Source organism: Stegodyphus dumicola, chromosome 8 (genome assembly GCF_044657685.1).
Source record: "Stegodyphus dumicola isolate Sdum_Otavi_A_Nest chromosome 8, ASM4465768v1".
Lineage (NCBI taxonomy): Eukaryota > Metazoa > Arthropoda > Arachnida > Araneae > Eresidae > Stegodyphus > Stegodyphus dumicola.
In genome coordinates this window covers 107827197-107840687 of record NC_140775.1, presented here as the reverse complement: position 1 = coordinate 107840687, position 13491 = coordinate 107827197, and the positions used below count along the sequence as shown (strand labels likewise).

The window sequence follows — 13491 nt, the reverse complement described above, 5'->3', positions numbered from 1 at the left end:
TAAATGATCAGAGTTGGAAGATCTGCAGTTTACAGAACAGTATACAGTAAATTTATTTCAAAGGTAAGGTATACTGGCATAAAAAATGTGCATTAATTAATGAGTATGCTATAGACCTTTATTCAAAAAATGGTTGCTTTCAATCATCTATGGCAATAATTGGTGCAAGTTTAAACTCATAATTTTTTTAAAGATTTTGTTGGGTTTATATCTATAACTTTATCTAATAAAGACCAAATTATCTGTACCTTCAAATTTTTGCTAGAATGACGAGCGCAAGCTTGGCAAGATTTTTGCCGGCTGTCTTGGTCAGCGGAGAAATGTGTAAAACCAGTTTAATCGTTTATTTTCCTAAACAGAATCTAAATTCATGATTATATGAAACATTTATTTTATAAAAATTTAATAAATATTTATATAAATTTTAAAAATTTTTCTATGCAGCCTTTTTCTTCCTTTTCATCTAATTAATTTAATTGAACCTTGTGATAAAATGTTAATTGCCAGTGATATTTATTTAGGTTTTTATGATTTATGAAAGGGAAATCAGTGCTTATCAAGATGAAATTCTTTTCAAATTTATATCATCAAATTTGCAATAAAATGAATAGTTGATTAGCTAAATATAATTGATGGTGTTAATGTTATTTAACATAATTTTTATTTCAGCTCATGAACTAGAAGCAGTCAAAGCTGTTATTCAGCAAATGTTAGAAGATGTCCAAGAACGTTTGGTTTATAGAACCCATATTTATATGAAAACTGATATTCTAAATTATAATCCAAGTCCTGGGGATCTTGCTTACCCAGATAAATTAGAGATGATGGAGGTAAGAAAATGTTTTTTGGTTATATATTGGAATGCACTTTGTAAATAGAATTTCTGCTCAAGACCGTATACATCCTTTTAATTTTTAACTAGAACTTCTAGCTTCATAGTCTACTCATAAGAAAGCAACTATGACCTGTTAATTTTTAAAATGTGATCTGATACATATTCCTTTTTATATTTAAATTGCAGAGGTCTCTTTTTTTTATTATATAACTATTTTGTTACAGATTGTGCATACAAATTAAAAGTTTTATAAATTAAAGTAAGATTGCAGGTTAAAGTATAAAAAGATTAACTTCAGAAGTACTGATTACTATCATTTACTGTACTCTTCACTTTTTTTTTTTTTTTTTTTTTATTTAATGTTAAAACTATTATTCAAAAATATTTTGAAGTTTTCTCATTTTTGATACTTTCCTGTTTTGCAGTGCAGAAACAATTTCAATAAAAATGTTTTTCGTGAATTTTTCATCTCTGATAATTTTATAGTAAACTTACAATGCACAAGAAAATTACGATTTTATTTTCACTTTGTTAATTTTATCCGAGTTTGTTGGGCATACAATTTTTTACTTAAAAGTATTCCTCAAAAAATACTGAAATTTTTTTTATCAATTTTTATAACAGTGTTATTATGTGTATGCATGTATATGATAACTGTCTTTTATAAAAACATTTCTATAAAATATGGTACATTTTGCTCAGTGTATATTTTTCCATTTAACTTTTTCTCTGTTTTGTTTTGTAAATGTTTATACAAACACTAGTATACATATTTCTTCATGTATAAGTTCGCCTCCAGCAGAAACTGAATTACAGAATTCTCATGCAAATATTTTCATTATAAATTTGTGTGATTTAATTTTTATTTAGTGCATAATACATAAGTGTAATATGCAACTCTATTTGAAGACAGTATATAGTGGACTGTCATCCACTGTCCACTATACACTGCCATAGTGGACACTATGTAACATAGTCCACTATACATGATGACAGTCCACTATACACTGCCAACAGTTAGTGGACCCTAGCTAAGATTTATGATGATATGACTATGAGATTGATGACTAAAGGCATGTTGTTCACTAAATTTTGTCTTTCTTCTATTGCAGGCTGATGAAGCTAAGATTAAATTATATTAGTTTAGTTATTTATTATACTTACACCTCTCTCCCACATACACTTAACCCTTTGCAGTACGGTATGCAAAAAATTTCCCTCTGTACACAGAGAAAAATTGAATGAAAAAGGATTTATAGGTTAGTATAGGTTACTCTGAACATTCTTTATTTATAGTAGATAGCAGCATAACACAAACCAGTCCATAGTATATAAAAGGAATTGTTTGAAAAGAAATTTCTGTTTTATTTTCATGGCTATATGCTAATCTCCTTATTATATATTAGTTTTAAATTTTTACCTTGAAATCTTGCCTCAAATTGAATGGTGTGCCCAGAGTAGGATAACTGAGACACTAGGACCAGACCAACAACTGTATTTTTGTTTCACTGCAACTCTTTCAGTGGGCTCATCTCTACATATAATAAAATAAAGAGTCTGTAGTGTGTGTGTCTTTCGTCTGCGCTGCGCGTAAGCTAATAGATCCACGGCTACGAAATTTGGTACATAGGTGCATCTAAACAAGAGGCAGTGCACCTCGACGCGATTTTTTCGAAATTAAAATTCTTTTTTTTTTTTTATTTTTTTTTTTATGTTTTGTGACGAAATCGCGTCATTTTGAGACATAATGGGCTATAGGAAAGCGAGATTTTACTCTACGCACTCCATTTTCACATCATCATGAAATGTAGGCACTTAGCTATTTTACGAACTTAAAATAAATTTTGTGTTTCAATGAATCGATTAAATACGAATTTGTTTAACAAAGTGAGCTTAAGACCTTGTCAATGGGATTTTTTCTAAAAATGTTAATGCTTAAAAACGTACAGTTTATTTTTCTTTGATTTTTGGACACGTTAAACTTTCATCCTTGTGACTGCTTTTACAAAAAGAATTTTGGAAAAATGATAATATTTTGTATTTTTTAAAAAATTTTTAAATGAAGCTTCTACGTACACTTCTCACATATCCCATCTTTAAAAATGTGATTTTGGCAACAATTTTCCTTTCTTATTGTTGTTGATAGATTTTTGATGAAATCGCGTCATTTTGAATAGTTTCATTCTTTTAGAAATATAGGTTTGGCAACCATTTTTCATCACATTTCTTATGTCACTGTTTTTCATATTTCATTGTCATTTTTTATATGTGTAATACATTTTTATTGATGGTTTTATAAAGTTGTTCTGCAGAGTAAAATTGTGTGCAGAATTTTTTGTTTTTTGAGTTTCTTTCATGTTATTTTTTGCTTTTTTTCACTGTTTGTAAGATATTGAAAAGTTTTGCATGATTTTTTTAATTCAACGGAAAGTTGGTTAATTTTTTTTTATTAGGATAATTAATATTTGTATTAAGGGATATAGCTTATTTCATTGTAATTTTTTTTTCTCTTGAAAATATAAGATAAAATAACATTAATTATACTTTGCTTTTCAGAATTTTTTGTATTCTTTTATGTTATTTATTGCTCATTTCACTGTTTTTAAGATATTGAAAAGGTTTGAGTGATTTTTTTAGAAAACAAAGTTCTTAACCTCCTTTATACCATCTGAGTTCTTAAGATTTTGGAAAGGGAAGTTGGTTAATTTATTTATTAGGATAATTAATATTTGTATTAAGGGATATTGCTTATTTCATTGTAATTTTGTTATACATTATAACTTTTTTTATGAAGTTTTTCGCTGCCAGTTTACAATAGAAAGGTGGGTCCACAGCTGTGTTTTATTTCCTGTTTTTCTTTTTTTTTTTTTTTTTTTTGGGGGGGGGGGGAGGCTTGGTTATCAACTAAGAAGTTGTTGGTGTGATTTTCTGAAGGTCAGGGATAATTTAGTTAAGTTAGCTATTTGGTTTAACTCTTTGAAATCCAGACCCTTCGCTAAGCTGTATCCTCAAAATACCTGAACCGCCCGAAATACTTTCTGGTTTCTCAGCAATTCCCTTCCCCGTCCATTAACACAGAAAATAGATGTGAAGATTTCGAATGACATCCTTTGTACTTTCTAACAAAGATTCTATTAGTCTTTGACCCCGTTCTTTATAACCTATTTTAAAGGTCAGACAAACAAGCCTTTCTGGCTTTGTTATGATCACGACTGAGATTTTATTTACTTCCCTTATTTTTATAGGAAGGAATAAATTGATTAAAAATAAATATAATCCTTAAATTTTTAAACAGCACTATTGCTGTTTAAATTTTATGATAAAATAGCTCTGGTTAAAAGAGTAGATATTTTGTCATAATTCTGTTAAGTACCGACATATTCCTTCTTTTTTACAAAGGATATAAAATGGATCCCGCTAAGCAAAATGCGTATATTTATTATTATCACGTGCAATGTAAATACGAGCCAATTTTCATTGGGAAAATCACTCCCATGCCTTCGTCAATCCTCTTGTACTTTGCCATATACAATAGGCAACTTTAACACCCTGTCATGAATATAATATAAATAAATAATTTTCTTTCTTAAAATTTCATTTTTACAGGAATTTATTGTTTTTTTCTTTTATTGAATAGAGGATTAAGATTTCACTTCATGTACTTTCTTTCTTTTCACGTTAAGTTGCTATTTTTAGTTAATGTGGTGCGTTATGCGTTATTTTTTCATTTTAGTTTATTTCACTTGGTTTTTCCTTTTCCAAAAATAATGAGGGTCTTTTAATTTGTTAATCTGTTGTTTGAAGCCATCTTTGGGGGGAATAAACCTTAGTTTATAGACTTTTTATGATTTTATTTATTGTATGAGTTTCAAAGCGTGTTTATAAATGGCATTGTTTTTCCGTGTTTTCATTAACTTAGTTATATATGCCTATCATTATTTCTTCATATGATATAGGTAAATATGTATATTATCGCTCATATAAATTTGTAGCTAAATATATGCATACATAAATGTGTCTCTTGCATAAATGTATCTATGTTTATATACATATTGCTGTTCATTCCACATTTATACAAGTTTTCGTGATGGTGCAATAACGTTTTCATTTTTTTTGAAATTGAAAATACTGTTTTTTTTAATAAAATAAACTTTAATAAAATTTGGATACTGTTCTGTAATCGGAACCGGATCAGAAATATATGAATGTATACACGTGTGTATGTATATGCATATATGTGTCTCTGTATATACACACGTATATTCTCTAATTTTTGTGCAAAAGTAAAGTTCTCTTTGCTATTTTTAACTTCAATTTCCCTATCAGACAAATGAAAATAATGCTTGATTTCCAAAAATCTCTTTCTGCTCATCATTTTCTTCATCATTTCATTTCCAAGCATTGTGTTATTTGACCAATAATCACTTATTCTTGGTAATTTGACAATACTCATTATGAGAAGGACTGTAATAAATGCCCATATTTCTTTTATGGATGAAATTTTTTCCTATTTACAATCAACAGTGCCACTCTTTCTTGCACAGAATTCAGCATATTTATTTGTATTTGTGAGAATTAATTCGCAAATTTCATCCGTAAGAAACAACTTTACATATTGTAAAGGTGACGCACCAACAGGTAAATCATGAATTGGTCCTGTAAAGCTGTTAAATGGGGACAAAATTACAGCATCATTATTAACATTAGTAGACCAGGTTTTTACTGGATTTTCGTTACAATTTTCTGAAACCTCTGCTTCCATATTTGTTCTGTGCTCATCTTCGTCTTCTGCTATAAATGATTCTTCTTCATTATCATTTATTTCATTTTCTTTTTCTTTCCTATTGCCGTCTTCTGATTCCAACTCTGACTCGTCTGTACAGAGGCTGTTCGCACATTTTTAAGACGATTTTGGTAAGTGGTAATAAAAAATCGTTTGCTGCAAAAAAAGTAATTGCAATTGTACTATGTTTTTAAAAGTCAAAATTATTGTATGTGGCTTGAAAGTTTTGTTTTTATTCAAAATGGTGAATTTAACAAAGCAGTGGTTCGAAGGCTACATTTACGCTCTTCCCGAAGAGAAATATGCATACTCCGTTATCCAAAAACGATGTGAGAGTCATGGTTTTGTGATATCTAAAGTGTCGATAGGTAATATCATCAACAAGAAAGGAAACAAACGTCAAATTGGAGCCTCAAGTGGGACAAAAATTCCAAACAAGTATCCAAGGAAAAAACGGACATCTTCGACTATTGCAAAGGTTCGTTGTTTATTGTTAAAAGAAAATCCCCCTAGTCAAAGGACAGTTGCAGAATCATTAAAATGCTCGGTGTCCACTGTAAAGAAAATGATAAACATAGATTTAAATCTTAAGAAAGCGAAAAAATGCAATGTCCATCATCTTCTTCCAAAGCATATTGCTCAACGCAGGACACGCTGCAGAATTCTATATGAGAAACACTTATCCAAAGAAAAATGGAAAACAATTGTCACAGTAGATGAAGCATTGGTGTATTTAAATGATTGTAACAAAAAAAGAGCCATTTATTATCATAAAAGGGGAGGAAAAAATTTAAGTACATGGTTCAAAGAATCGAAAGAAAGTTTTTCTAAGGGATTCATGATTGTTGCTGGTTTTCCTTATAATGGCAAGTTCAAAATAAAGAGAGTGCAAAAAAATGTCAAGATTAACTCCAAATACTATCAGGAACATATTTTATCACCAATTTTTCTGAATGAAATGCCATCACTTTACCCACAGTGCTATCAATCTGTGAGACTCCATCAGGACAAAGCTAGCAGTCACACATCAAAATCCACTGTAAATTCCGTAAAAGAAATGGAACAAAAAATTGGTATCAAGGCCATACCCTTCACTGATATCCCTACTAAATCTCTCGATGTGTCACCTATGGATTTTTGTGCTTTCGGACTTTTAAAAACTGCATTATCCAAACGTTGTCCCAAAACTCTAACAGGACTCTGGAAAGCTGTTCGGGAGGAATGGGATAGAATATCTCTTCTGCCACTTCAAAAGGTATTATTATCCTGGAAATTGTGGTGTCGAAAGATAGTTCAGAATAAGAGATGTCAAATAGAACATTTAAAACACAAGAATTTTATGTAATTTAGTTTTGTGAATACAATATACATCATCTAAAAAATGTGTGAACAGCCTATGTATTATTAAAAAGAATAACCGCAATTTCTTGTTGAGTTAAAACTTTGCGATATTTGCGCATTTTGATTAAAAGCACACTCTACTAAAAAAGAACAACAAGCTACCTAAGATAACAAACCTCTTAGGACAAGCTGTCTGCAGTAAACGGATACAAAGCATTGGGGAAATTGCACCTGTTACTGCATACCTTAGGGGGAGGGAAGAAAACAAGATTGCAATCTCGGCCGTTTTCTGGTTGTCTCAATGCAGAGCTGTGTCGGGCGGATTGGCTGTGAAGGAGTTAAAAAAGTTTTGTAAGTGCTACATTTTGATAGTTTTGAAATTTTGAGTTGTAGACTTTTATTTTAATTTCATTTTATAGTTTAAATTTTCTAATTGTAGCTATACTATTAGTTCATTTTTTTCTGATTTTTAATTATTTTGCAATGAATCAGAGAGGGCTGACCATTTCTGAAGGACTGCAAGTGCTACATGAATTGCCTTCAGATAATGAATCTGATACGGATCCTGGTACATGTGCAAAACATGCAATGTTGGGTTGTGCTTTTTCAAAGTTAGTGTCACTTTCTTCAAAACCATGAAACAAAATAGATGTACCACATCATGAAACAAAATAGTAGAAAGTGTAAATAGGAAATGTAAATAACATGTATCTGATTTACTTTTTTTTCACTTACACGTATGTAATCATCATATTACCAAGAAGAGCTTTTTTGGAGGGGGATAGAGTAGCAGGCCTCCCCATGGCACACACCCTGTGTTATGCTAAATCTGCTATGGTATTCAGAATCTAGTGTTTTTTAATCATAGGCAAAATCTTTTACTCTATTATGCGCTTCCCAGCACTTCAGCACTCTTTTCGAAGCTCTATTCATTCAGTGAGCCCACTCCGGGCACACCCACAGAATTAAAACGGTAAGTGCTATCATTACAAAATTTTACCTGTATACTTCTCTAGGCCTGATTAGACTGTGTACTTTTTTTTTTTTTTTTTTTTTAAATTCCAACTTTAAGAGGTAGCGTGCCGGAAAAGATTTTAAGGCTTATACAATGCAGCACTAGATATTTTGCAGCCTGGTACAAATTCTGCAATTGAGTGCCACCCTAAATTCTAAAAATTTTGCAGCCCAGTGTCTTCCCTAAATCTAAAGGTTTTCCCATCCCTTAATTTTGTTGCTCAATGCTTCTCGAAATTCAAAATATTTCCCTTCCCTATATTCTGCCGCACCAGCTCTGACACTAGTCCTGGACAGCCAGTCTGAATAACAAATCAGTTATTATCAATTCAAACAGTACTAAATGTAATTTTTTTACCTATTTTTTTTTTAAATATTTTTGCTTATGAAAAGAAATTTCTGTTAAATTTTTCCTCATCAACATTTTGAATTTTGAACACGCATAACATTTTGAAGCACAGTTAGTTGAAGTCTGTAATTAATCCACAAGTGTACTGTCAACATAAAAGATTATCATGCTCTTTGGAATTCAATTACTAATATTTTTTTTAAAAAGTGTTTACCTTCGAGGCATAAATCATGCACAATTTCACCATTCACTTCTTCACTTCATCCAGTTATATGAACTTTGGTAAACAGATTGGCTGCATAAATATGTTTTTGGCATGTTAAGTTATATCTACAATAAGAATGTGACCTGTTTTCTTCAGAAAATTCTACTTGAAAGCATCTTTTTGTTTAAGCGATTTCCTCCTTTGTGTTGTTTGCCCGATTGAAGAAAGGAAAAAAGGAAAACAAAATTATATGTTTGCCTACAATCCACTGGGTATCATGAGTAACAAATACTTTATAATAATATATATATATATATAATTTATTTACTAATGGATTATTGAGTACATTATCTCCTTAGATAAAGTTAGTTTAATTTAATCCTAATGTAATAATAGCACAATTGTAATGTATGTAATAATAGCATAATTTTTGGAGACACTGATATAAGACCACTGAGATGTAGAAGCGCAGCAATGTTATGTAGTGTAGATACTTGATACTTAGAGTGTCCATCTATTTTGAAGAAGAAACAGTCGAGCCGGATTAAATTCCATATTCCAAGTTGCCAACTCTCCCGATTGAGGCGGGAAACTTCCGACTTCTGACCATACTGCCGCCAACCCGATTTCCCCCGACTTTCTCTTATTCTTAAAATTTCTTACGATTTTTATGTAGCTTGGTTTAGCACTTGTTTATTCTCTAGATACATATACAGAGTTGCCAACTCTCTCAAATTAGGCAGGAAACTCCCGATTTTTTACCATACTCTTGTTAACCCAAAGTGCACCATGTTTCTCATCACTTTCTCCTATTCTTAAAATTTCCCACGATTTTTATGTAGCTTGGCTTAATTCTTCATTATTTGCCCTGAAAAAGGGGATATTTGGTGTCTGAAAGCGCTTGTTTCTAGATAACATATAAAAGAAAACCGAATTCATTTCATCAGTAAGAAACAGTTTCTTTTGGCTTTGTGTATGAGAGTCCGAAACACATATCTGAAAACTTCATGTTTCAGTTCTGCAATGAGAATCAAGCGCCACTGCAGGTCATCTGGCAAATATTAGCCAATGAGCACAAAGCAAGATCTAGGTTGTTATTTCGTTTGTCTCGCCAGTGAGGAGCTAAGTTTTACATGCTTCCCAGAAAACAGTTTAAGAAATTGTGATCTTTTATCTTAGATATATCTCCGAAAAATATAAAATACTGGTGTACTTTTCGAAAATCATGTACAGAGGACTTTCCTTCTATTATTTTGTCAAGGAAATGCAATATTGCAATGTGCACCCTTTCTCACCACAATATTTCAATTTTGCACAGTGAAATAGACGATGCTTTTAAGCATTTGCGTATACAAGGATAATATGAGTTGCACTGGAAAAAAAATTAAATTTTCTATGGAAACAAAGGACCGAAAAGTCCTTAATGCAGAATGCCCATTCTCTGCCTTTTTCTGGAGCACAATCTGCCATTGAATGCATCAAATCATGCTACAGTTTTATTTAGAAAAATGTTTCCCGGCAGTGAAATTGCTAAGAAATACTCATGTGCAAGGACAGAAACAGCTGCAATTGTAGAAGAAACTGGGTATGAAAAATTAAATTAATTGATTGCATTTAAAGAGTTATATTCTGCCTGTCTATGGATGGAAGCAATAATACCAATGCAAAACTGTATCCAACCTTTTTTTTCCCCCAATTCCGAGTCTTCAGAAATTAAGTGTAGTTTACTTTCTGTCCCCACTGGGTTTTAATACGTAGCATAGCTAATTATTAAAACTTTAAAAGAAAGTGCTGTTCTTCAGTATAACTGCTTAGCACTTAGTGCCGACAATGCATGAAGAATGGTAAGTTTGAAGACTAAAGTTGCAGGCATGTTAAAAGAAAAAAATCAGATTTACAAATTATGAGGTGCACCTGCCACTTCTCAAATTTAGCATTTGAAACGGATCAGCTTCTTTGCCAATAAGTGTGAATGAACACATTTTGATATTTATTATTATCTTAAAAATGTTTCTAAAAAGAAGAAAAAATTTTCTGAGAGCTGCATAAAAAGAAAAAAATCTGAAATATGTATGTGTATGCTGGTTATCTTTAGAGAAATGTTTATCCAGATTCCTTGGCCCACTTCTTACATTTACTTTTTTAACATAATTCTTTTTAAATGGAGCCCACTTCTTACATTTTTTAAGTAAGAAGTAAATGCTTCTAAATTTAAGATAAAAGGAATAAAAGGATCTATTGAAAGTTATAAAATACCTTAAGTAAAGGGAGATGAAGTTATTACTTCCGCTGTCAAAAACACGTATGAGAAAAATTAAGTAATTTCTGCACCTGCGAGCAATTTAATTGCTAGTTCTGAAAATAATACTATAAAATCTGAGGATAAATCTTTCTCAGAATAAACCTAAACCTTTAAAACAAGCAAAACCCCACTTCAAAAATTTTTTTAATTAAAAAAAAAAAAAATGAACAGAAACAGAAGAGGAATTCAACCAACCTCATTGTCACATCATTGGGGAGAGGAACTTTGAAATTAATTGAAATCTCTCTTTTACAAAAATCCTTGCTTTTTTGTTGAACCATTTCAATGTATTATAATTATAATAGTTCACCTGAAAATTCTGGCCTTTCCCCAAAGCAAGGAAAAAACAAAGTAAATTCTAACTAGAAAAATTAGAATAATCTTAAATAAAGAGAATTCCATCCATTTAAAAGAATTGAAAACGAAAGTGAAAAAACAAAATATTTCAGTGAAAAAATTTTTCAAAATGTTTACCTTTAAACAGATTATCCAATGAATTAAGATGTAGTTGAAAAAACCTTTTTAGAACACACAAAAAGTAATTAAGAACTTCCATCACTCTCATTAGACTCCAGTCTAAACATGAGAGTCGAAACAGAAAGGTACGTTCAGGTTTGCCATCTTGGCTTCATTGGCTAAACTAAAAAACCTTGGCTAGAAAGTGATCACTCAAAAGGCTAAAATCTTGTACGTAATATGCAATTTTGAAACCAAAAGAAACACCTTACTCTTGTGAAGCAAAAAGGGAATAAATAATATTATTTAGTGTAAAACTTTAATTAAATTTTAAAATCAATTAATCCTTAAAAAACTCAAGAAGTTGTCTGAAAAGGGATCAAATAGCTTTTAATAATTGTTTTGTAGATATGAGTAATATATCTATAAAGTTGAATTTTAGTTTTTAAATTTTGTACTTTAAAATTACAGAAAGAGTTGAAAAACAAAGTAAAGGAATTATTAAGACACAATAACACGCCGAATAAATACTAATTCAGAAGTCAAACAACAAAAATCAGCGTTAATTTACAAAATTTTCACAGGACTAGTTTCGATGGTTTTACCGAACCATCATCTTCAGCTGCAAAACCGCAAATGAACAAGATAGGAAATAATGTTTAGATAAGATAAGAAAGCCTGGACAAGAATAAGCAAGTGGCGCCATCTGTTGGCGAAACCAGAACTAAAACATAATTTCTCTAAAAGCCGAAGGCAAATTTGGATTGGAATTAGGATCGTTAACTAGAACAGAAGGATTTTTATGAATGTGAAATGCCTCTAGAAAATCCAGTTCTCCAATGGAAGATGTTTTTTGAATAATTTTGGCAGCAGAAAAATTGAAAGTGTGATTTTCGGACCAACAATGTTGAGCAACAGAAGACTTCTGTGTTTCCTTTTTTCTAACATATGCCTCATGTTCTTTGACGCGAAATTTTAAGGCTCTCTTAGTTTGGCCAATGTAAATTAAACCGCACTGGCAAGGAATCCTATAAATACCCCAGGAATTCGTATCCGGAATGGGGTCCTTGAGTATAGAAGTTGGAATTTTATTGATGGGAGAGTAAACAACCCGAAAGTTAAATTTCTGCAAAATATGTGCAACTTCTAAGAGAGCCTTAAAATTTCGCGTCAAAGAACATGAGGCATATGTTAGAAAAAAGGAAACACAGAAGTCTTCTGTTGCTCAACATTGTTGGTCCGAAAATCACACTTTCAATTTTTCTGCTGCCAAAATTATTCAAAAAACATCTTCCATTGGAGAACTGGATTTTCTAGAGGCATTTCACATTCATAAAAATCTTTATGTTCTAGTTAACGATCCTAATTCCAATCCAAATTTGCCTTCGGCTTTTAGAGAAATTATGTTTTAGTTCTGGTTTCGCCAACAGATGGCGCCACTTGCTTATTCTTGTCCAGGCTTTCTTATCTTATCTAAACATTATTTCCTATCTTGTTCATTTGCGGTTTTGCAGCTGAAGATGATGGTTCGGTAAAACCATCGAAACTTGTCCTGTGAAAATTTTGTAAATTAACGCTGATTTTTGTTGTTTGACTTCTGAATTAGTAAAGGAATTATGTTAAAAAAGTAAAAAGTCTTCACGTCATGGGCTTTCCATGAAGTCGTCAAGATCAAAGTTGCCAAGATTGGCAACCCATAATGTCATGAAAAGGTATTTATTTATATAGCAAGCATTTATGATGAAAAAAAAAAATTACATTTCTTCAGAAATGGGGCATTTTGCCTGACAGTGGAGAATGCAAAAATTCACATTCTGTGAAGTTGTAGTTAATAAATGATCAAATATATATGCTGATACTACAGTTTGTGCAATTTTCTAGTGATTTCCTAAGTGAAAACATATCATTGCTTATATCGAGATATGCACGTTTCTCCAATTTTCTGATATTTTTTGAAGCACTGTATGCATAGAGAGAACAAGGGGGAAAGTGTTTTATTAAGGTTTTTTTATGTGTTTTTAATTTTGTTAATTGGTTGCTGCTTTATTTAATTCTTAGTATGCTGCCATTTTTCAAAATGGCTGTTGTCCCTTAAGTCATAAGTTGGTGAAAGTTAGTCACCAACAATTGACAATTTTTCAGGAGTGTTGGGCAGAATAATCAGGAAAAAAAAATGTTTAAACATGCATTAGTATTCGTTTGAAGA

General features: G+C 31.2%; 1 protein-coding gene across 1 annotated transcript in view; it reads left to right on the top strand.

Annotated features, from left to right (window-relative positions):
• Cog3 (conserved oligomeric Golgi complex subunit 3) overlaps positions 1–13491 on the top strand; it is a 103843-nt gene that overhangs the window by 66518 nt on the left and 23834 nt on the right. Inside the window, exon 11 of the mRNA XM_085823012.1 lies at positions 670–830. Coding sequence (XP_085679138.1) covers positions 670–830 — 161 coding nt within the window. The remainder of the gene's footprint in view (positions 1–669; positions 831–13491) is intronic.